This window comes from Aricia agestis, chromosome Z (genome assembly GCF_905147365.1).
Source record: "Aricia agestis chromosome Z, ilAriAges1.1, whole genome shotgun sequence".
Lineage (NCBI taxonomy): Eukaryota > Metazoa > Arthropoda > Insecta > Lepidoptera > Lycaenidae > Aricia > Aricia agestis.
Window position 1 is genome coordinate 24,561,844 of NC_056428.1, and position 26,830 is coordinate 24,588,673.

The 26,830-nt window shown below is 35.4% G+C and overlaps 1 protein-coding gene across 1 annotated transcript; it reads right to left on the reverse strand.

Moving 5' to 3' along the window:
- Positions 1 to 61: 61 nt before the first annotated feature.
- Positions 62 to 26,830, reverse strand: LOC121739477 (WW domain-containing adapter protein with coiled-coil homolog). Its single transcript, XM_042131963.1, has 10 exons — positions 26,640 to 26,830; positions 26,503 to 26,536; positions 25,662 to 25,923; positions 24,548 to 24,859; positions 3,658 to 3,792; positions 2,714 to 2,847; positions 1,889 to 2,069; positions 863 to 1,005; positions 388 to 515; positions 62 to 203 (listed from the first exon to the last, which is right to left on the reverse strand). Exons 1-10 carry the CDS (start codon positions 26,678 to 26,680, stop codon positions 128 to 130), a joined length of 1,446 nt encoding a protein of 481 aa, XP_041987897.1. The 5' UTR covers positions 26,681 to 26,830; the 3' UTR covers positions 62 to 127.

Genomic DNA, 26,830 nt, shown 5'->3' on the forward strand with positions numbered 1-26,830 from the left:
TGCGCGGGTTGGGGCGCTGATGTTCTAGGGGCGGCGACGCGGGTGGCGCCGGGGGCGACGCCGGAGGGGGCGGGGACTGCGGCGGCGGGGGCGGCGGCGCGGGTGGCGGCGCGCCCCACCACAGACCCTAGTCCTCGGACATGAACGAGTTCTGCGACTTAAGCTCCTCCAGCCGCGAAATCTGCTGCCGCAGGTACATTATCCTGGCAATTAGGAAGAATCGGGTGAGATACGGTACATGCAGTGTGACATGGTTTCAACTAAAATTTCAAAACATGTGTCAAAATTTGGACTTGAAACTTTGAACTTTTTTTTTATTTAAAAGTTGTAACACCAATATGACATTAACAATAAAAGTAAGATTCAAGTTTCGACAAAACGTCTCACTTTTGCTCCTGCAGCGTGGCCTGTATCTCCGTGTGCCGCACGACGGAGCGCGAGCACTTGAGCTCGGCGGACACGCGCGTACACTGCAGGCAACCAAGCTGGTACGCCTCTTCCGTAAACTTGTTCGCCTAGGGAGAAATATATATTTAAAGATTATACTATAACAATAGAGACTTCATGCACGCCGACTAAATAGAGCTCAAGCATTGGTGGAAGTTTTCTCTAAACACGTGCTGTACGTGCCCCGCCGGCCGCCATACGGACACACATTACGGCGTTCATACACAATATAATGCAAGATTTACAGATTACATTGTAATAAACTGTATACTGTTGTAATACTGTAATAATAATTAGGTACAGTTGGAATCTCAGGGGATACCCCTTCAGATAATCTCGATTTCCATTCTTCACTTGGTTTTTTCTAATTAAGCGACCATGTTCTGTAACCATACAATCAGAGAAAAGAACAAACCTGCTTCTCCAATATATCCGCGGGCCACGCGGTGACGTGCGACGTGAGATCGGCCCGCACGTAGTTGACGAGCGACGGCGTCAACATCGGCGGCGCGTGCTGCAGACTCCCCACCACGGACGAGTAGCTGCCCAGGCACTCCACTGGAAACAACATCATATTATTCTCAAGCCACTTACAGGATATGATTGTTACTTTGTAATGTTTATTCTTAGCATGGGATTAGACGACGTGATGTACGCTACCGAGTTTATACTATTGTATATTATTGTGTGCATAATAAAGATTCGAAAAAAAATGTGTGTGTGACATTTGGTCACACACACATTTTTTTTCACACTATATGTCACTTACATGCAATTAAAAACAGTGTATAAAGTTGTTTCTGTATTTTTAAACAGTATTCGTATCTAACAAAAAGTCACAACACTTTTTGTTAGAATAAAGTTACAATAAAGACTTGAGGCTCAAATAAAAATACGCCGATTCGTGTTATGCTAAGTACTCACATACGGTTTTGCTCGATAGTTTTACTCCGAATCGAAGGAAATGACATATTTGACATATTTAATTCCATCGGAGCCGGCTCGAAGCGAGCCTTCGAGCTGTCAGTTTTGCGGTCCACACGGTGGTTATTGCTCGATTTGGAGTAAAACTATCGAGCAAAACCGTATGTCAGTACTTAGCATTGAGTTCTCGAAACGCCAAAATAAAAATGCCATTGGTAAATTTTAAAATATTCATTAGGCATGATATATCATACACCTACTCGACGCAAACGTACTTTTAAGGGCTTTGTTGCTTGCGAAAATTTCAAATATTCTTCGTGCTAAGGACCGTAATAAGGACTCTTTCTGACCAGCTCTGAATTTATGTATAGGCAGTTTAGGCCATGGCCTATAGGCGGCAGCGTCCTAGGATGGCTGCAGAGTTCGTACATAGGGGAGGCAGAAATAAAGTGGCCTAAACTCATAAAAAAATATAAATCCGGCGCTGTTTTTGACCCTAAAAGCCCTTAATACTTACTCTTTCTGGGCAGCGCGGTCTCGAGGTGTAGAGGCGGGGCGTGCGGGTCGATGCTCTCAGAGTGCGTGGGAGTGGGCGGGCCGGCGTCGCGGTGAGGGGTGCCGCCCCCGCTCGCCGGCGACGCCCCGTTGTTGGCGCACCCGGCGATCCGGGGTAACGCCGCCGCCAGGAGTGAACCGCTCTGTAATGAGGATATCATAAGTTATTATAATTGCATTATTAAGTAAAATTATTAAAATAAATCTCAAAATCACAGTGTACTACATTAATTTCTAGTTCTGGTAAATGTGATTTTGTAATTTGAAAAACTATAATATCATAGTTAATCTGTTTTTTATTCGGTACCAGAGTATAAATTAAAGGCCTTGTGCTAACTGAAAGTTCCGCTGCCGAAATCGCCGTGTATGCTCAAAACCAATAAAATGGTTTGGGGTAACTGTTAAAAGGCAAAAAGGGGCAATGGAACAAACTTCATAATATATTAAGTTGTGTGAACGGGAACAAATTTAAAAAAATAAAATATTCCTATCAAACAACTAAAAAGTTGTACCGTTGGGACCGAAAAATAGTTGGTCAGTTGCAGTTGGTTAGTTTAGTAGGACAAAGTGGAAAGACACTTATGCAAGGGAGAGATCAATATTTTTATATTTTTTATTCGCGTCAACCTAAACTAATTCTTATAGAATGTATCTCTGTTAAAGAATTTGTAAAGTCCAGTCTCAGACTGGCCGTAGGCGGACCGCATCTTGCATCGGCCGGCCTTGGAGCTCGCACGTATACAAGTATACTACGATATTTGCTGCTTTGCAGGGGGCGGTAACTCACCGGCTGGTTAGAGTTGTCTAGCACGACGACGGGGGGCGGAGCGGCGGGGTCGGCGCGCGCGTCCCGGTACGAGTGCTCCGACAGCGGCGTGCTCCGGTCAGGGGATATGTCCATGTCCTGGAGGGACTGGCCATCTGCAAACGATAATTAGCCTTAGGTTAAGCTACATAAGAAAAAACTACTTTCTTATAATATGTTATTCACATGTTAAATTAAAAAATATAAAAACCTCCACCGATTCGAAAATAATAGTTTGTCAGGCTACTTTATAGCTTTCGAGCTTTAAGGCCTGTTTCACCACTTCCTGATAAGTGCCGGATAGGCTATCCGCAACTTAACTTGGCAGGTAGAGTATGGAGCATCTGTCAAATAAGTTGTGGATAGCCTATCCGGCACCTTATCAGGGAGAGGTGAAACAGGCCCTTAGTATTATAACAGATTTGAACGAAATTTAATAATCGCAGATTTTAACAATGGGGATTGTCCTTTTTTTTTTAATTTTGCTCATTACAAAAACATTTCGAGGAATAAGGTCAGTGATCGTTTTTCTGTACATAAACGAAAAAAATACCCATTAGTTACTTATATTTTTGAACAAATATGTTTAACCTTTGTTTGACCTTCAATGGCGTTAAATTAGCAATAAATTCGACCAACATTACGTTTCGAACTTTTGGTAAGCTTCTCGTATCAGCTTTCACAAAATGAGAACTTGCATTTGACGAACCAGCTATTATAAATAAGATTGAAAGGAAATTTAAAACATACTGCAGAGGTCACTTGGCCGCCGATGATGACGTCAGAGCGAAACTTTAAAAAATTATTGAGAAAAAACTAGCCAATGAATTTCAAAATTATTGAATTTATATTCTTAAAATACCCTATTTTACCGAAAAAAATAAATAAAAAGTACATCTCTTATTCCAACTAGTCCAACATCTTACCTTTCCCTTCATGCTGCGTGCTTGAGTGCTTGGAGCGTCTTTCGTGGTCGTCCTCCCGCCAATACCTGTCTGTGTTGGACCGTTTGCTCTTGTCTTCCCGTCGCCCCGACCTACTCCTTGACCGCTTATCCCGACCTGTGAAGTTACAATGAGTGAAATACTTTAATACAAGTCCTTGGCATATAGCTAACCCATGTTGAATTTTTTGGAGGTTGAGACTAAATAAAAACATTTCCATCATGTTAGTGGGAAAATATAATTTTTTAATTGTTAAAAAAAACCTAAAAAACCTCTCCAATAGTTTTTGCGTTATGCAGGAACAAAAATACAAACATTTTCTTTTTATTATACATATTATAGGACGACCTCTGTGGCTCAATGGTTAAGAGTGTGTGACAACTGACAGCTCAAGCCGGGGGTCGCGGGTTCGAATCCCGCCGACGAAACAAAAAGTTTTCAATGTTCCTGGATCATGTATGTGTTTTAAATGTGTATAATATAATAAAAATCTTTATTTATAGTATATAATATGTATAGTATAAAAGTATTAAATATATTTCCGTTGTCTGGTACCCGTAGGCCGTAACACAAGTTCTTTAGGTACTTAGCACGGGGCCAGAGCGACAACACTAACAATAATATCTATCTAAGATATTATTGTTATAACACGCTCTATATAAAATATATCATCTGGGTTCTTTAACTTTAGGCTTTTTAGGAGTTAGAGAATTCAATGGTGGTTCTTATTGCAGAGTTACAAATTTGAGGAAATTGAGCTCACCACGAGTAAAGTGTGCCTACATTTGAAAGTTTTTAAGATAAATATTAGTTTTGTTTTATACCCTTAGTTTCATAGTAAACACAGTGACAAAATCTAATTAAGGCTCAATTCAGACCGCAACGCAGCTAGCCCTTTGACTCAACAACGCCATTCAATCACACGTCTAGCTTTTATATTGAATATTTTAGTCGCTCAAAACGTTCAACACTATAGCTGATTCAAAAGCCGCCGTCTAATTGAAGTAGTTCAGCGCGCACCGCAGCGGCGCTAGGTGCGTTTTATTTACAATATGGCGTCAACTAGCAGGTGTTTGTTGGTGTTTGTGGTTGTTTTTCGGAAATAAAGTAGTTAATAAAAGTTACAAGTGTTATTAAAGAGACAAATATTGTGGAGGCACATACGAGTGAATCAAAATTTCAACAAATGTTCGAGGAGAAAATACAGGATTATGAAATGGATGGACACAGCCCCCCCACCACCGAAATTGGGGTTCGGGGGGCACAGCCCCCCGTCAAAACAAAAACAAACACAATCCAGAAAGTCCAAAAGTTGGTTAGGTTAGGTTAGAACTTAGACCACAACGCAGAGGGAGCCGAGCGAGCGTAGCGAGCGTGCTGCGGCAGCAGCCGGCGTCCGTCGGCAAATAAAAGGAGGGTGCGGGGGGCGCAGCCCCCCGCCAAAACAAAAACAAACACAATCCAGAAATTCCAAAAGTAGGATAGGTTAGAACTGTGATTGTGCTGCGGCAGCAGCCGGCGACCGTCACAAAACACGCCTCAGATTTTTTTATTTTTACTTATTGCATTAAACTTTTGATCACCCCTTAAACATAATCCAAAAAATAATCTTTCAATAAAATACAAAAAGTTTTCCTATTCTCCCAAATTACATATTAAGCTAATTAATGGTCGCCGTAGTTAATTTGCCATTAAACCAGTTGGCTAAGCGTTGTCTAGCTGTAGTGTTGAACGTTGTAGTCAACAAGTCGGCTAAACGACGTATAGCCGTGTGATTGAATGGCGTTTTTCAGTCAAAGGGCTAGCTGTTTCAATTGCGTGAGACGTCTTGCAAATCTGTCAAATCCATACAAATTTAGAAATGCGTCTACGCGTCGCGTAGCGGTATGAATCTCCAATGCTGAATAACGTTATTTTTACCCCTAAAAATTTTGGTTGCGGCAAGCGACACCAAGAGCAAGACTAAACGTGTTAGAGGCCCGTATAAAAATAAGATTGAGTACCGCTGTAATAGAAGTAAATAGAAGTTAAAAATTTCTCATTTCTCGTCAGCGCAGGCTAAATAGAGGAAAGAAATGTCGACTCAATCAATCAGATTTTCAATAAAAGTGCAGGCGCGCTGGAGGCCCGTTCCCCGGTCTATAGGATATTATATTAAAAGCTACGTCTGCACTCAGATTGAACATTTCGCTATTCAATTGAGATTACTTTTTCTTGCTTTATTATATATTATTTATTTATTTATTATATATTAAGATTAATGTTGCATGAATGTTTTATAAACGTGGATGGAAATGTCCAAAAGCATGATAGACTCCAGGTAATATTGCGACAAATAAAAAATCGGCCAAGTGCGAGTTGGACTCGCGCACGAAGGGTTCCGTACCACTATAGAGCAAAAGGAGGCAAAAAGTTGTATTTTTTGTATGGGAGCCCCCCTTAATTATTTAATTTATTTAAATTTTAGTATCTATAAGTAAATGAATTAAGAGAAAATAATTTATTATTATACAGATAATTATAATAAGAAGTAATAATTGCTATAAATAATGCTAAAATATAAAACAAAGACTATACAGTGTGTAACAAAAATAAGTGATAATACTTTAGGGTGTGTACGTGTTCCTTGTAAAGAGTTCACTGTGAAAGTAGCAGCGCTGAAAGGCAAATTTTTTTCACTTTTGTATGGGCAAGGGCCCGAGTGTCACGAGTTTCCCCAAACAAAAGTGAAAAAAAATTTTGGTCTCTCAGCGCTGCTACTTTCACAGTGAACTCTCTACAAGGAACACGTACACACCCTAAAGTATTATCACTTATTTTTGTTACATCCTGTATATAAAAAACTATATAAGTATATTATATACAAGCGACCCGCTCCGGCTTCGCATCGGGTATTATATATAGCCACGGAAAAAATGATTAAAATCAATTCAGCGGTTTTGACTTGTATTCATTATTACTACCCGTGGCCCGCATTGGTCGGTACCGCCGCAAAAGCTACTTCCTGCAATTTTTAAGTCTGTAATATCTTCGAAAATATTCATTTAAATCATATGTTGTAAAGGGCCATATAGATCTACATTAAATCAACAATGTATTCAAGTTATTTAATTGGATAAGGATTAATGCTGTATTTATTAAAATTGCTTTGAAAATTAATAATAATAATAATAATATCTATGGATGTTTCACACCACGTCAGTCTGGCCCCGTGGTAAGTGCCTGAAGGACTTGTGTTACGGGTACCAGACAACGGAAATATATTTAATACTTTTATACTATACATATATTTAAGATTTTTATTATATGATACACATATTTAAAACACATCCAAGACCCAGGAACATAGAAATTTTTTGTTCCGTCGGTGGGATTCGAACCCACAACCCCCGGCTTGTTGTGTTCTTCGGTAACAACTAGTTGTTACCGAAGATAAGTAGGCACCTAAGTTAGGTTTAGCCTTCATTATAGAACTAGGTGCAGCCACACACCGGTGGTTAAACTCAGGTGTATCCTATTTATCATCGGCTAGAACTAGGTTTTTCAGTTTAGTTAAGGATTTTGGTTTTATTTTTAAGATTTTGTTTTAAAAATATGAGAGAAGAGAACAATTTTGTTTTAAAAATATGAGAGAAGATTTTTTTTCATAGTTAAGAAGTAAAACTTTATTTTTTATGTTTATTTTTTTATCTTTGTGCCAAAGATGTCTAGTTCTATCCTACTTATCCTACTAATATTATAAAGGCGAAAGTTTGTTTGGATATATGTATGTATGGATGTATTGTATGGATGTTTGTTACTCTTTCACGCAAAAACTAATGAACGGATTTTTATGAAACTTTACAATAATAATTATAGCTTAAACATCAGAATAACAAGTTTAGCCGACTTTCAAAATGGGGGAGGTTTTATGTTCATTTTTTTAATGTTCAACGATTACTCCGCCGTTTGTAAACCGATTTTCAAATTTTTTCTTTTGGTATATAGGGTATCATCCCTATTTGGTATTATATTCACAAAAGTGGTGATCTGATAAAGGACACATACTTATGTGTCCTTTATCAGATCACCACTTACAATCGAGGTAACTTCTCAAAATTTATAGAGAAACATGTGGTGACTTCGGTTTAGTGCGAAGTATTCTATGCATATGCTACCAACAACTAAGATTTGCACCGAGATTTACCTGGTATACCGTGGTTCGGAAGGTGCTGAGAGAACTCCTGATTCTTTATAGATACAAGTTTGGAAGTTTCGGCGTTGTTTTAAGAATGGAAAGCATATGCTACTATGCAAAATACATTCATCATCATCATCATCACTACCATATTATACCATGCATCGTCCCATGATTATGAGCCTATTATGACCCTGTTATTCGTACTTTTCATAGTCTTTTAGATCGAGACTTGAGTTTGTCAAGTGATAATTTAAAAAAATCTATACTTAATATCATAAGCCTGAAGAGTATGTTTGCTTGAACGCGCTAATCTCAGGAACTACAGATCCGATTTAAAAACCTTATTTAGGGCTATAGCTAGGCTATATTAATAAATAGTTTCTTCGGTCGTATTAGTCTTAGCGTGATAATTCACCGACCGAAGAAACTCAGGAAAATGTGGGAAAAACGGGGGAAATATTAGAAAGGGTTTATCTCACGAACTACTGGAGAAATTTTTTATGGCAATATTTGGCATAGATATAAAGTGACCACGTGAAAGGAGTAGGGACATACGCTATTTTTTATGGGAAAATGTACGGTTTCCGTGATATTCCTAATTTACGCGGGCGAAGCCGCGCGGGACATCTAATTTATAATATTTTGTGTTTTAATTACTTATAATAACGCCTTTTTTGTTAAAAGAAATTTGCCTGTCAAATAATAAATAATAAATGTCACTTAAACATCCCTGTCTTTTACTTATTCCATGTAATCGAATCAATCGGGATTAGAATCTCAAAACTAACTGAAAACCTAGTTCTAGCCGATGATAAATAGGATACACCTAAGTTTAACCACCGGTATGTGGCTGCACCTAGTACTAGCCGCTATATTGAAGGCTAAACCTAGTTGTAACCGAAGATAAGTAGGATACACCTAAGTTTAACCGCATGTGGCGAGCTGCACCTAGTTGTAGCCGGGTAAAACTAGGTGTAGCCACTGGGCGGATTGGGCTGAAATGTGGCATGCAGGTAGATGTTATGACACAGGCATCCGCTAAGAAAGGATTTTGATCAATTCCAACCCCAAAGGGTTCAAATAGGGGATGAAAGTTTGTATATAATAATACTTCTTAACGCGAGCGAAGCCGCTCGTTATTTTGATAAATCTCGTAGGGTTCAGCCTGCGTTTGCAATGTAAGCGGAAAAAAATGAAATTATATACGACGTCACATTAGAAACCCCAACAATAACAGTATTTCTACACTATTTAATGAATGTTATTATACATCCTATAACCTTCCTCTTGAATCACTCTATCTATTAAAGAAAACCGCATCAAAATCCGTTGCGTAGTTTTAAAGATTAAAGGGAACAAAGGGACATGAGGGAAAAAAGCGACTGTTTTTTAATATGTATATGTTACGCTCAAAGACCGAAAACGCTCAGTGAGCGAAAAAATGGCTCACAACGCGTGTGGAATCCTCTTAAGACTGTCATGGGGCTATCTAGAACTGTGTTGTTAGAGTTTCTCGCACGTCTGGACAAAAATTTTGAGAGATTATATTAGAGTCCTTATAGATTATTTAAAAATAAATTAACATCTCTTTACGATGAAATTGGTCGGATCAACGATCACAATTCACAAGTTTACCCCTATCCTCATTAAAAAATATATTTTTTAATTAATAGAAAAGGATTTTTTTTTAATTTCGGTAGTTTGAGTCGTCTATAAGATTTTCGTCCATTTTTGTTCTGTCGCTTTTGTGTAAAAATAATTTGTTCGCGTACATGGGTTTATAAACCCATGTACGCGAACAAATTATTTTTGGCAGCCCGCTCTTAAGATGTAAACTATAGTTTACATCTTAAGAGCGGGCTGCCAAATTTTGCTGTGTTTTATAAGTATTACGATCCCGGAAGACGACTGACTTAAATGAAATTAAGATTTATTTAATCATTGTATATTTATCTGATATTTGCCTAACGGAAAACACGATTCACTTACTTTGACTCGATAGTTTTATTTTACGAAATTCTGAATCTTTCTGGGCTTTTCAACAAAATATATCTATATTAATTTTATTCTATATATAAAGTTATTTAATGATAGTAATTCAATATGTGTAACACATATTAAGTTACTATCATGAAGCTAAAACAAAGAGGGGGTGTGGTAATCGAATTTCCTTAAGAAACGACGCGTGACAATTTGCGGGGTGAGGGGGTGTCAAGCTCCGCCCACTTTTCAATATTTCATCTATCGGCTAAAAGCAAAACTACTAGCTTAGGTCGATGTTGATGTTACTACGTAGTTCAGCTATCTTACACTAGATGTCAAAATTCTTGAATATAATGGGACGTACTCAGACCTTTAAAAAATGTATATTAGGGTCATCTGATGGAAAGCAACTTCCGTCGCCCATGGACACTCGCAACAGAAGAGCTGCAGGTGCATTGCCGGCCTTTTAAGAGGTAATAGGGTAGGGGGGGAGGGCGGCCTTTGGGCTATGAATCAATTTCTTCGATGGTAAGTACATAAAAGATGATAATAAGAATGGGATCGCAATGACAGTTTTGTTTGCTAAAAAAGTTAGATTGTCGCGCTATCAGTACTTGATAAATATTTAATAAAATAAAAATAAAATATTAATTTACTCAGTTAAATTGTACTACTTACTTAGTTTATTTACAAATCCCGCGACAAGCTTTATAATATATTGAGGATTATAACTTAATAGTTAAAAATTTTTAAGGAGAAATTATTTTCTTCTTTTTAGACTATTTAAATAAAAGCTTTTTCTCAAAAAGCTTTTTGTTTATAATTTACTAGCTGTTGCCCGCGACTTCGTCCGCGTGGACTACAGTTTATAGCGCGCGATGTCAACAAAATTGGTGTCAAAAGCTTTTATAAAAAAAACCCTGGTATCCCTTAAATCAATACAGCTGTGCAGTGTGCACACAAAAAGTTTAATATAAAAAAATTAAATACTTATGTATTTAATTTTTTTATATTAAACTTTATATTTTATGCCAAATTTTAAAGCTTATTTAGCTCCCCAATTACACAACTTTACCCATAAACTATTTATCATTGATAGGTTTAAGGTTACGTCACTGCACAGATAAAGTACTGAGTTAATTAATACCGTGGAATAGATATAACAATCGAAAAAAATCGAAACTTAAATGTAAGATGATACCACCTCTTATAGAAAGACTTTTGAGCAAGCGTCAGCGCGATGTAGAAGACGCACGGCGCCATCTATTATGAATTTTTGGAACTAACTTAATTTGAACAAATTTAAGCATTTTTACCCCCTTACAACCCTTTTTTTCCAATAAAAAAGTAGCCTATGTCCTTTCTCAGGCTTTAGACTATCAGTATACAAAATTTCATTACAATCGGTTCGGTAGTTTTGGCGTTTGGCGTGAAAGCGAGACTGACAGACAGACAGACAGAGATACTTTCGCATTTGTAATATTAGTATAGATTATGTGCACACTGCACAGCTGTTTTTGGGTATTTTGATTAATTAAGGGCCGCGTTACACCGGAATGGCAGCGGCGAGGCGAGCACTTTCAGCGCTGCCATTCCGGTGTAGCGGGGCCGAGGGGTACTACTTACCAGGGTTTTAAAAAGTTTTTAAATTTGACACAAATTTTGTTGACACCGCGCGCTATAAACTAAAGTCCACGCGGACGAAGTCGCGGGCAACAGCTAGTTATGAATAAAAACAATATAATAATATAATAAAGTAGGTATGATTAGTTCTGTTACAATAATGAAGTAAAAAATAAAACGCCATTTGTTTTCAAATATTAGAATTAAAATGTTGATTGCATTGATAATATATTTTCTTGATGGAATATAGGCCAACACGGTACACTCGAACTCCTATATTTTAGAGCGCCTTCTGTTGTCAACTTGTCACATAACGTCCACGCGGACGAAGTCACGGGCAACAGCTAGTAACTAATAAGTATGATCAGTTCTATGTAACAATGAAGTAAAAAATAAAACGCCATCTGTTGAATCGTATTAGAACTAAAATGTTCATTGCATCGATATATTTCTGGATTTTTTTATAATATTACAAAATATATTTAAAATTTTTGAAATATTATTTTAATACACATCCAAGACCCAGGAACATTGAAAACCTTTTGTTAAACCTGCGGAACTCGAACCCAGTACCCCCGGGATGAGCGCTGGCCACGCGCAATGCGAATTAATTTTCATCGATATTTTCATGGAAATAAGATATTTTCCCACATCAAAATGTAGCCTATGTCCTTTCTCGGACTCTAGAATAACTGTGTACAAAATTTCATTGCAATCGGTTCAGTAGTTTTGGCGTGAAAGCGAGACAGATAGACAGACAGACAGAGATACTTTCGCATTTATAATATTAGTATGGATTTTTGACAGCAGGCTCTTAATCTACATTAAGTCCATCACGCCTCAGGACCTTTCTTTTTAATATTATGATTTTTTACTACTATAACAATATTTGGTGTCCTGAAGGAAGGTGTGTGGTCCCGGCATGGTAGCCAGCCGATCCGACATATTCCGATTTCTTCGGGTATGATGCTCCACCATGCCTTTAGATGTTGTGGCATTGGCTTGGTGGAGAGGGGTCACTCAAGCTGGGTGGAGTTTCAAGGAAGATATTGTTCTGTGACGAACCAACCAGCTGCCAGCCAGTAGTCAGTCTAGCGACCCATGTCGTCCATAAAGTTTCCACGTGTAAAGTGCCAGGGGATGTTATTGGGAGGGACAAGGCCTGTCAATTCCACCGACCTGTTTAGGTTCCACGCTTAAATTTAGTGTACGTTTGTATTTAAGATAATAATTTAGCTCTATGTTAGTCTTTAACATTTCCTCGTTTAATATTTTATTTTGACCTGTGCAGAAGAGGCCTCGCTTTGCGGTTGGACTTAGTGGTTTCTGTTCTTGGTGGCCATTTTGGTGTAACATTCTATAATAAAAACTAAAAATAGAAAAGTGTTAGAGAATAGTAAAAGTCTTGAATTATACATTGACCGATATTTATTCGAGCAGAGTTTTACCTTACATGTCTCAAAGTTAACTACAGAATGAATCAATCAATGCAATATGGCTGGCTTTTATACCATTTTACACAAAAGAAACGAACTTCCGTTGACAATTCAAATATAGCAAAATCATAAAGAAATACATTAAAATTAAGAATGGCTAAGAATAAGTTAAGTACATAATTCTAAATATTAATTAATGTACTTCTCATATTTTAGATAATATGAGAAGAGGAAGTTATAACGGAAGTAAATAATCCTCCCGCCCATTTACTATCACTACTGTCATAACTAACTAATTGTCAAAATCAAGTACCTTACTTATTAATATTTAAAATATAATAATCACTTATTAAAATTATATATAGTGACTAACATAATATACTGATTTAAATAAATAAATATAATATCATGTAGCTTGTCCATTGACATCCGCTAACAAAAGGTTTGTTTCTTTGTGTCTAATAATATAAAACGAAAATAGTAGACCATTTTTTTTAAACTTCACACAGATACGGTAAACAGAGAGTTAGTAACCATGATATTTAAAACGGAAATTTAAAAAACCTGTCCCAGGTACTACGAACCTTCTAAAACCTACCTCATAAGGTTGCAAACAAGGTACAAATACTGTGTTGCTACTTTATGCACTAGCGAATTTAGTTCTGTATATTATAATTTATGTATACTAATCTATACTAATATTATAAATGCGAAAGTATCTCTGTCTGTCTCGCTTTCACGCCAAAACTACCGAACCGACTGTAATGAAATTTTGTACACAGATAGTCTAAAGCCTGAGAAAGGACATACTTTTTAACTGGAAAAACGGGTTGTAAGGCGGTGAAAATGTTATGTTTTCGATATTTTCGATTGTTATTAATTCTTTTATACGTTATTAAATAACTTAGTTATTTTATCTATGCAGTGACGTAACCTTTAACCTATCAGTGATAAATAGTTTATGGGTAAAGTTGTGTAATTGGAGGGCTACATATTGTTACGTGCTAAGGTTCGAAGGATTCGGAGAGAAAGACCTGCTGACTCTCTTTGAAGACTTTATTCACAAACACTAAGTCACACAAAGCACTAAGTCCAGAAACACTAAACACTGTCACTGTCCTAGGTCGTAGCCGAGTCGTAGGTTCATTCACCATTGATCACTTGTTTTCTCTTCAAAGTCGCCTCGAAGATCCCTCAGACGAAACTGAATTATCGGCCCGTCTGTCTGCGACGAACGACGTCGCAGACAGACGGATTTCGACGACGAATCTCAGAATGTTCCGGAACATCCCAGAATAAACCCGATATGCGTAAACAAGTATGGGATATTTCTAGAAAACTTTAAAATTTGGCATAAATAAAGTTTAATTTAAAAAAATGTAATAAGTTATGTGCACACTGCACAGCTGTTATTGGGTGTTTTGATTTAAGGGGTACCAGCGGGGCAAAACTGGTCGCTTTGGAGCATCATAATATATTGAATCATAATATGATTCATTTTTCTTAAATCGCAAAATGCAAGTCTGCTTGCAATTCATGTCTAGTAATTCGTACTAATATGACATTTGTCAGTTTGACAGTTTTGACAATTCATTTGCTGAATTGATTGATTGGAATTGCTAAATATTACCATTTTAGCCCCGCTGGGCTTTTTATTAAACGCTTTTGTCACCAATTTTGTTGATATCGCGCGCTATAAAAAACTGAAGTCCACGCGGACGAAGTCGCGGGCAACAGCTAGTAACTATATAAATTATAATATACAGAACTAAATCCGTGAAAATAATGGAAGCATTTTGCAAGCAAAAGTACTCATTTATTATTTGATAGGTTTATCAAACATGATAAATTTTTGGGTCAATATTCTGTAATTATTCTGGTTACCCGCCATTAATTCACCATTTTTTTATTATTTTTTTGCTATGTTATTTAAACGTGAGAGAGCCATGCTTCAGTACGAATGGGCCGGCTCGACCGGAGAAATACCTCGGGCTCACAGAAACCCGGCGTGAAACAGCGCTTGCGCTGTGTTTCGCCGAGTGAGTGAGTTTACCTAAGGCCCAATCCCCTACCCTCCCATATTTCCTTCCCTACCCTCCCGTAAAGTACGCTCTTAATAGGGAAGGGGAGGAATGCGCTCTCTTCTTGAAGGTTTGCAGGTCGTATAGGTCCGAAAATGCTGTTGGTGGCAGTTCATTCCAGAGTTTTACAATGCGCGGCAGAAAGTTACGCGAAAAACTTACGGTCGAAGACTGCCACTCATCAAGGTGATGAGGATGGTATATTTTTCACGTGGAGCGATGGCGAAAAGTTGCAGGTGGTAAGATTCCGAACAATTCCTCAGAGGACTCCCTGTGATACAACCGATCGAGGATGCAGGATGCATTAATACAATACAAAAGCAAATATTGAGGAGTCGATTTACGTTTATTGTGACATATTTTGTTTGTAGTCAAAATTTTACAAACATAATGGTGTGTAGTCATTGGTCACCAATCACCATAGAAGGTTTCTTTCTTCGGAAGAATAGACGAAGTGACAGATTTACAAAGGTAATGCGCCATTTTATCACTAAAATGTGTCAGTATGTCGATTCTTTCCCGTTTCTAATGTTGTTAGAATAAAATAAGAAAAAAAGTAGTCTTTATATTTTATTTAAGGTTAGGTAGACCTTTAGAACTAGCTACGTACTAAAGTAAACGCGTCCGAAAATCCATATTTGCTGGTAGTTCTTACCTCTATACGTAATAAACAGGAAAACTGTCAGCTTTTAGAAAACGAAGAGTATGTCTGGCTGTCGCTGGCTCTTGGTCCAAAAGCGGTATCTGCAGGCTTAGCATGGTCACCATAGAAGCGGTTTCTTTCTACGGAAGAATAGACAAAGTGACAGTTAGACAAAGGAAATCCGCCATTTTGTCGTTAATATCTGTCAGTATGTCCATTCTTTCCCGTTTCTAATGTTGTTGTGCTAAACCTGCTGGTAGCGAAGATTTATCAGATGAATTTGATAAAGATTTTATTTTAACGAGATAGACACATTTTTCTACCCGTCTTACTAAAAAATTAAGATATTAAATTAAAAAAAAGAATGTTTTCACTGTATTATAAGTTAGGAATAGGAAAACGAAAAATAATTCTTGTCGGAGTAGTGATTCATCCATACGACAAGATCATTATTCAAACAAAAAAAAAAACTATTGTCTAATAGTATCTTAGATTCAATAAAAAAAAACTATAATCCATTTTCAATTTGTCAACTTCTTGTCAATTTGTCAAAATGTTGTCAACAGAAGTTCAACTATAACTAAAAGAGTATAATTTGTATGTATAGGCTTGCCACTCAAAAATCTGTCATTTCTCATGTGTGTGTGTTGTAGTGTGTGTAATGTTTTATTTGTTAAAAAAAATGTATGATAAAAGCATAATTCCAAAATAATATTAGCTCGATGCACTCCTTCACCATATAATAAACTATAACTGTGCAAAATTTCATGCACCTACGTTTCCCCATTTTTCGTAAAAATGGTTACAAAGTTTTTCGTTCGCGTATTAATATTATGATATTATAAAGCGGAAGAGTTTGTTTGTTTGTTTGAACGCGCTAATCTCAGGAACTACTGGTCCGATTTGAAAAAATCTTTCAGTGTTAGATAGCCCATTTATCGAGTAAAGCTATAGGCTATATATTTTTATCACGCTAATACTAATAGAAGTGAAGAAATAGGGGAAAGTGTGGAAAAAACAGGGAGATTTTATTTGAGATTAGTGCGTTCATATATTTGAAAAAATATTCGAACGCGCTAATCTCAGGAAGTACTGATCCGATTTGAAAAAATCTTTCAGTGTTAGATAGCCCATTTATCGAGAAAGGCTATAGGCTATATTTTATCACGCTAAGACTAATAGGAGCGAAGAAATAGAGGTAAATGTGGAAAAAAGGGGCAAACTATTTGAAAGGGTTTATTAAACGCGCTAACCTCAGAAACTACTGGCCAAAAATATTTCAGTGTTAGATAGCCCATTTATCGAGGAAAGCTTTAAACTATATTTTATCACTCTAATAGAAAAGACTAATAGGAGCGAAGAAATAGAATTGGAGGAAAAAACGGAGGAAATTATTTAAAAGTGCTTATTATCTTAAGAAACTACTGGAGCAATTTTTATATTATTTGGCACACATGAAAGGACATAGGTAGGGTTTTTTTGAGGACAATATACGGTTTCCGTGACATTCCTAAATTACGCGGGCGAAGCCGCGCGGAACATCTAGTCAAACTTATAAAAGGCCTTTTTTGGTCGGGACTCGGGGTTAATATTATAATTATTTATTACTATCCCATCTCGTGTCCCTAGATCACAATTAAAAGCTTTCAGCATCGCTTAAAACTTTTCATTACACAGAAATCGAGTTTAACTTCAAAGCTGCTCCAATGAACTAGAATCTAGATTCTAGAACAATAAGCTGTAAGCTTCGTTCACTTTAGACTTTATACTCTGGTCGACAAGTGCCATTTTGCCACAAACCTGATCTCATGCACCGAAAATTATGATTTTGATCTCATTCGATTCGGAATACCATCTACAACGTTCTATCAAAATTATAAGAGGGGCTGAAAAAAAAAGCAAAAGTTATAAACATTTAAGTAAACATAAAAAGAAGGGTTTGGTTCTTTTTTAATATTTCGAAAACTATTTGAGAATATCAAAATTTAAAAAAAGCACCTTAAATAGCAGGAAATTTCCTAAAAAAATTCCAGATTCTGGGACCTTATCGATAATCCTTATAGCTTTAATTGAGCGGCGAACGAAAATGGCACTTGTTAACTAGAGTATTAAAGTAAGTAAGATTATCGCCGGGCAATATAAATATCAACAGTAGACAAACATTTACGTGTTGTAAAAGTTTGGCGAGGTTTAAATGCATTTTTTTTTTCAAGTTTCTTAAAATAAATTAAATGAAAAAAATAATCGGCCAAGTGCGGTACGGACTCGTGCACGAATTGTTCCGTACCGTTATAGACGAAAAACAAGCCAAAACATTCTGTTTTTGTATGGGAGCCGCCCTTAAATTTTTATTTTATTTAAATATGAATTATTAAAGTAGACATATAACTAAGGCCGTTATGAAAATGTCAGTGTGTGCCTAGCTGTTGCCATTATTGATTACGAGCAAAAAAGTCCAAAAAAATTACGTTTGTTGTAAGGGAGCCCCCCTTAAATATTAATTTTATTTTGTTTTTAGTATTTGTTGTTATAGCGGCAACTGAAATACACAATCTGTGAAAATTTCAGAAGTCTAGCTATAGCGGTTATTGAGTTACAACCTGGAGACAGACAGACAGACTGACAGACAGACGGACAGAGATCGAAGTCTCAGTAATAGGGTCCCGTTTTTACCCTTTGGGTACGGAACCCTAAGAATTAAAAAATATAGTACTGGAGCCCTAGAACAATTTTTTATTACTATCAAGCTAATTTTTTGTGAGTAGCTTCATTTTGATAAGACGAACAACATTTTTATTTGCAAGAAATCTCGTAAGGGGTAGCTAACAGAGATAGAAAAAATTTCATGCCTTGAATTGATGGTCCTAAAATATGGACTGTTTTATTTGTAAAATAATGTTACATACTCTTAAATTAACTATATGACTTTTAATCTATCAATATATACAAAATTTTATTATTAATTGAAGTAATAAAAAAAATTTTCAAGGGCTGCCGTACTATTATTACTAGAGATTGCCCAATGGTCGAAATTCGACCTTGGTTCCAACGACATTAGGACTACCTACTACCTATATTTTGTAAAAAAAATAGACTTTATCATATTTTTTTCAATTCTTGTCTCTGGGACTCAGCTGATCTCAGACTGGCCGTGTAAGCATTGTCTAATAGTATCTCAGATTCAATAAAAAAAACCATAATCCATTTTTAATTTGTCACCTTGATGTCAACAGACTTCAACCATAAATATGAATTTGTATAAGAAATTCATGTCACTAAGTACGATATAGATTCGCGCACGAAGGGTTCCGTATCATTAATAGGCTAATAATTGTGTTTTTTGTATGGGACAACCCTTAATTTTTAATTTATTTTATTTCATTATTAATTTTTATTAAATTATAAATATACAATTGAGTATTTTGTGAATGTTTCAAGTGCCTATGTGGTGCCATTATTGATCGAGCAAAAAATAGCAAAAAAATCACGTTTGTTGTATGGGCTCGTAATCAATAATGGCAACAGGTAGGCACTTGAAATTTTCACATAGCCCTTAATTATATGTGTAATTTAATAATAAATGGGTAAGAATTAAAATTAATTAGTAGGTAAAGAATTGTGTTTTTGTATGGGAACCCCCATACAAAAACACAATTCTTAACCTATGTTTGCGCGAGTCCAATTCGCACTTGGCCGATTATTATTTTTACTTGCGTTGTATTTTATGTGTGCAAATAAAGAGATTATTATTATTAAGTGTCGCTGCAATACGAGTACATCGACTGCGGATGCTTCATGCCAAAAAACACCTTTATTTACTGGGAATCCTTGTCTTCTACTGTATATAATTTAGTGTGAAGTCAGGTCATCGCACAGATATTGCTTGGTGGCCCACCCACCCTCTAGCCGCGCCTTTTTGTTAATTACCCAACTTACGCATTGCTTTATTGGTACCGACCATTATGTATCACTTGACCAAGTAATTAGTTCGACAAATAGCGGAAAATTATATATAAAGATATAAACGACCTTTTTACGCCTACGAATAACGTGAGTTAAAAGATTACTCTCGAAAGTAAATTAAAAAAAAAAGTAGTCAGGATTATTTAGAAGTTAGATCTGTGGCGTTTTAATTTCTAAGCTAATCTCAACCAGATAAGCTTAGCCATATTCTATTTAAAAATAATTCTAGGGCTTCATTTTTAAAAGTTGAAAGGAGTTGCGTGGCCGATAAAACTATAATCCAATAAATTAAAGTTCAAACGGAAAATCGAGTTAAAAAAGTGTATGAAATTCTTTGTCTCGTTAGTTTGTTACGAGTTTTTTTTGGGGTTTGTTCTGATTTTGACCTGCAACTTTCTTTATTGTATGTACAAGATCAATTATTTTCCATTAGAGAAGTGTCATACTACTGTGATACATTATTGGATAGGTTACCTATTCTTGGGCATAGTAAAGCTAACTTGAAACATATTTAAATGTAGCTTGTTTTGGCCGCCATGTGGCGCTCCAGTATCCTTAGAAAATCTACTAGAGCTGGAACACTTATTTTAAAAGGTTAAAGGATAAGCTTAGAAAATTTCGTGAATTGTCAGGTGAGAGCGAGCCCACACGGCGCGTTGCTCGTATAGTCACAGAACTAGCTGTTTGACCGAGCTTCGTTCGGTATTCAATAAAACACGAATAAAATTACATTTTCTAAAAATGATTACTAGCCAGATCGATTTATCGTTGGAGCCGATTCCGAGATTCCAATTCCAATTATATATATAAGGCAAAAAAACCTAACTCTTAGGCGGCCTTCACATTAAGTCGCGAGTAGTGCGGCATACGGCAGCAGTGCGACTGCTATACATTACTATGTTAAGAGCGGGCTGTCAGAAATATTAAAGCACGCTAGCCCCGCCTACACACCATTCATTACATTCCAGAATCGTGCATTGTGCTTTGGGCTGCAGCTAGTGAACAATATCGCGTAACAACGGTTCCCGCATTATAGCACGAAAGTAAAGGTCGCAACTCGCAAGACCCAAAAATGTTTTTGATGATTACTTAAAAACTAGCTGTTTGACCGAGCTTTGCTCGGTATCCGATGAAAATGACATTTTCTAGAAATGATTCCTAGCTAGATCGATTTATCGCCCCCGAAACACCCCATATACTAAATTTCATGAAAATCGTTGGAGCCGATTCCGAGATTCCAATTATATATATATACAAGAATTGCTCGTTTAAAGATATAAGATTAAGTACAATACTAATATTTCGTTAAGCCATTATTTTATAAAGTGTGTGACTATAGTAGTGCAAGTTATTAATTGGGTACTTATTTAAAAAAAAAAAAAAAAAATATATATATATATATATATATATATATATATATATATATATATATATATATAAAAGGAACACATACACACCCTAAAGTATTATCACTTATTTTTGTTACACCCTGTATATATATATATATATACATATATATATATATACATATGAAAGACCAAAATTTTTTTTCACTTTTGTATGGGGAAACTCGTGACGCTTGGGCTCTTGCCCATACAAAAGTGAAAAATTTTTTTCGTCTTTCAGAGCTGCTACTTTCACAGCGAAATCACTACAAGGAACACGTACACACCCTAAAGTATTATCACTTATTTTCGTTACACACTGTATATATATATATATATATATATATATATATATTTTTTTTTTTTTTTTTTTTTAATAAGTACCCAATTAATAACTTGCACTACTTTTTAGATTTTTTTTTTTGTATTTTTAAAACCTTATGGGCAATTCCATATGTGACTGACTCTACATTTGATACAAGTTGATACGTTTTATTTTGTCATATATTATGGTTACTATCATGTTGTTAATATCAATTTTAAGATGGCTTTGTAGCAGATAAAACAAGTTAACTTATGTAGAAAAAATGGCATACACTTTTGTTTTCAAATACATTTATTTAGTCAAACACAAACGTGACCGACACTACATGCAAAAGGAAGTCGTTTCCGAGAGTGTTTGTAAACACCAATAATCTTCAACTCTGTGTGCTAAATAACTCGACTTTGTATTTTTATCGAAAGTGCATGAAACAAACTATTATAAAATGGTTACCTATAACCTGTAAGTTATTTAAAAAAATATTTATGAGCAAAAAAAATTGTGACCGACACTACAGCCCAAAACGTGACCGACACTACACTCACTTTGTGCAGGTAAAAGTCAGTAGTTTTACATTAAACTTTAAAATGTATGTATCTCAGCACGTACAGTACGAACTCTAAAAGTATATAAAAGCTAATCAGTAATTAGTTAATTCATTAAAATGCTTTTTTTGAACTTAAACGTCACAAAAACGAAATCACTAATAATTAGTCAAAAAATAACTCCACACGAAATCTTCTCAAAAACTATTAACATAATAACCCAAGAGGCAGCGATAGGCAGACTTTCGTCATTTTTTAAGCTGAAAATTTTCCATTATATGAGCCCTATAGAAGTAAGAACGACCAGACACTATGGGGTTTCGGTCGCTATTACTTTAGAAGGTTTCCAGTTCTGCAGGTCTATCTTACATTAAATAAAGTTTAAAAATCAATAATTTTATATTATTTTCTTGCGATATCTGTAATAATCTCATATCCTACTGCCAGATTTTTGTGACAATTGCTTCCCATTTCCAGACAGCGCAAAATTTTGGATTTTATTTGACTTTGAGGTGGTCTGGCAGGTTCTTAAAATAATAATTTAGCTTTCTGCTTCTCTCTCTGCTTTCTATAGCTGTTTTCGCCATCTATCAGCAAAAATAACAAACAAAACGCTACTTTTGGGCGTGATCGACTCTATAATGTGGCTGACACTACAAAAATATTTAGGTTTTTTTAGGTTGAGTTTAGGTGTTATAAAAAAGATAACAAATTTTTAACGCCGGTATCATTTGAGTAACACTTTCACGTAGAGAGTTTCTAATTTTGTTAATGTAAAAGTAATTTTACTGTAGTTATAGACAAAAGTAATGATTTTTATCTGACTGACACTGTGACTGACACTACAACTCGACACTGTGATCTTACAAGCCTATTATATTATGAATTTTCTCGAATCGGTATTCAATTGTTTGAACAATCAGTGTGTAACAAAATATGACAAGAATTTAAAATACATAACGTGAAAACTAAGTCAGAAATTCATCACACAAAACCACACTCAGCTGAGCTCACAACATCATCTCATAAATGCCACTTTTGCTACAAAAGTAATGCTTAGAAATTGTTGCTTCTATAAAATCTTAATAGTGTTATAATATTGTGACTATAATTAAGTATTTTTAATTCCAAAATCAGGTATTTATTTTTTTAATGTATGGTAGACTTTTACATGGAACTGCCCTTATTAATAATAATATTGATATTTGATGCAAAAACCTTAAAGAAATGTTTTTTCATTTAATTATAAACAATTAAAAATTCATTAAATTTGATACTACATTTAATACTTCATTTATATATTAGGTCCTTACATATGGAATTGGCGTTTTGTTGTACAGGCCACTTTGATCTCAAATATCCTCTTTGGTTAAGAATTCCAAATAAAAATTTATATATTAATTTATTTGGTACATTTGAGTTTCCAAAACAGTCATTAATTTGTTTTTTCTTGATTATTTGTTTTTTAGAGTCTTTCATATCGCACAATGGAAAAATTGAAATATCGCTTTATTTACGAATATGAGTTCTACCGTGGCACGAGTGCTGCAGAAACAGCTCGTAGAATTAACAATGTGTGTATGGCGCTGGTGTCGCAAAAAAAAAACACGGTAGTTTTGGTTCCTACATTTTCGCTCTGGAAATTTCGATCGTCAGAACAAGCCCTGTAGACACGAGACCAAAATGAATAATGTAGAATTAAAGGCTATTGTGGAAGCTGATCCATCGCATACCACAACTGCTTCAATCCACATGAAGCAAATTGGGAAGACAAAAAACTTTAAAGGTACCTCATTAATTGAGTGAAGCAAACCAGAAAACACGCGTCGACTCTGCGTTACAATGCTCAATCGACACAATAATGAAGGGATTTTAAATCGGATCATATCTTGTGATGAAAAATCGACCTTTACGATAATCGGAAGCGTTTGTCGCAATGGCTGTCCCCTGGAGAATCAGCCAAACCTGCCCTAAGCGAAAATTGACTCAGAAAAAGTTACTTATGAGTGTTTGGTGGACTAGTGCCGGGGTCGTTCACTACAGCTTTCTAAAATCTGGCCAAACGGTTACGGCAGTTGCTAAAGAGAATAGTTCATTTCGACCCATGCTCAGAGAAATTAAATTTTATTTAATGAAGAACTTAATTTTTGTTTAAGTAATGAATAATTTGACAGAAAATGTATGGTGTTTATGCCAAAATTTTCTTTAAATTAAAGATAAATAATTATTAAAGTTCTCTAAATGTAAATGTAAATATTAGTTAATCAAAGTAAAAATTTGAATTAGACAATACAACATAATAATAATATTATATTTTGCTTTTAAATAAATATTATTATTGATTTACTCCACAATTACTTGGCCATCTTTTTCTCTTTTTTTTAAATAAATATTACTATCTATTTGACCAAGCTACGCTCGGTCTAATTTGAATTCAATAGAGAATTTATTTCAATAGAGAATTGCTCGTTTAAAGATATAAGATTAGAAAATATCCCACTATACATACAATAGAAATGTTATAGGATATTTCTCTATAGAATTCTAAAGATATTTATTAAGTTTGTAGTTGTTGTTCCAGGTTAATAGAATTTAGTATTTTGTAATGAATTTTTATTTGTAGATCCTTTTCAGAAACCACACATGTCAATAATTAGTAGGGCCTAGGTCTAAAATTATGTAATATTAAAAATAATTTAAAAAATGCTTACTGTTTCTTGAGGAATATGTTGAATCTTTGGATGTTGTTCTTCTTGAGTCCCACTCTCTCGGCTTCTCCCACTGAGATATCTCACTCACACAATTATAATAGTATCTCTTCCCTGAAGAACTAATATGCTCAGACCATTCACTGGCCGCATGCACACTGGAGGAGGGTGCACTCCTCTTGTCGTATTTACTACTTCTATTTACACTACTGTTCATGCCACTAGTCCTACTTTTCTTCTCTGATTCACATCGTTCATGGTTATTTTTTTCTCTTTCACTATCTTTGATACGTTTTTCTTTAGGTGATCTAACATCTGAAATTATTTTCAATGTTTATCAATATACTTTCTGTAACTAATGGCAGAATAAAATTTCGCATATGCATTACTTTGGATTACAGTATTTTCACTTGCTTTTCCAATCTAATGACTAAAGAATATTCGCTTGCCTTTCTAATCTACTTTACTTCATTTTAATTTTACAGTAATAACTCTAAATGTAGTTTGTTTAAATTAATCCACCTTAACTTAAATATGTATTGACTTAGCTAAAAAGCTTTTAAATTTTCAGAATTATCAAAATATTGAAAGCAAAGTGCTAAAATGTGTATTCGCTCTAGCAAGAGTTATAAAAAATTATATAAAAATTTGTAAAATATTTCTTTGCTTTTATTATAATAATATAGCCAGAACTGTAAGAACTATTAATTTAACTGATGTTGGAAATTAGCATAATTTTTATTAATTTGATAACACAATAACATTAATTACTGATAACAGATAGATACCTCGATGCATATTTTTAAATTAATAAAAACTAATTGAAACAATATTTTTAACTGAGTCAGAAGATTATAAGTCAGCTTCTGAGGATGTCTGTAGAATTCACCCCTGTCTACAGGTCACCCTTACATGATGTCAGAATCAGTGACAGACACACTTTTTAATTTATCTCAATGTAAACAACAACAATTTAGGAAAACATCACAAGGCACTGTCTAATATTCACTAGCATTTTATGATATTTCTCAGAGCTGCTTTGGTCTTTTGTATAATAATATCAATCAAGAATCATACAATGACTTAGAATAATTGAATAACAACAAATAGGACTCACCTGTATACTTATTTCTAGAGGATTTGTAGTCTCTATCTCTCTCCTTTTCAGAACCTTTCTGCATATAGGAATTTCTTGATGTGACATATCCTCTGTCCTCTGGCATGTGATTGTAGTGGTGGTGACCATGGGTAGAGTGGCCGGTGTGGCCTGTGTGCCCACTGTGACTGTGAGTGGGCACATTGCCGTTGGGGGATCTGAGTGGTGTGTAGCGGCTCTCAGGAGTGTTGTACTCGTTGCCAGCTCTCTTTGAGTTGTACTTCTGTATTGAAAACATAATATATCACACAAAAATAAACATCAACTATAACCTTAAATAAATAAAGATGTAGTACTTGTAAATTAAAATAAAAACGCGTGTTAAAAATGATGCAGGTATATAATAGCATGAAATTTTTAATTTTTTAAGGTTTTTGAATTTTAATTAAAATTAGGCCATGGCATAAAAAACTGTTGTAGGTAAATAATAACGAAAAAATGTATAATTGTCCATGTATATAGAAACATATTATGTGGAGAAGCTTATTTATACTACTTTTGTAGTTGTAGGTTAATTTGTATTTCATTTTTGGGTGTATTTACCATGAAAACGCCAGAAACAAGCACTAAACATTCTTGTCAAACAATGATCAGTTTTCGATAATTAAATTATTTCGTGGGGTCAGGGCTTGAAACATAGAACGATTATAAGACAGCATCACTTAGAATGTTCGATTAGAACAGGAAAAGAATCGTTGGGAGGTGTTATTACTTATTACGTAGAGTACTTGAGTCAACATGTCCATTCATACCAAAGTTGTGACAATCCTCTAGTTCATTTACTCTGCCGATATTTCCTTACCTGGTACGGATGGGCCTGGTGTTTCTCAAAGTACCTGAAAAAGACAAAAATATTTAGAATTTTCATTCAAACAGCAAAACTATCGGCGACCGCCATCTACAGATTGCGATGCCGAAGCATCTGAAAGCGTATCGTACCCATCGCTTATTCGCTGAGGTTTCCTTGCATGCATTACCATCAATGCAAATGTACAATTTATTACGGCCTCTAAAATAAAATGCTAAATTAGATCACTGTCATTAAAACAGTTTTATACGAGGCCGTGATATATCTTGATGGACGCCATGTCACATTCGAGAATCGAGACACTTGAGACACCGAAAGAGAT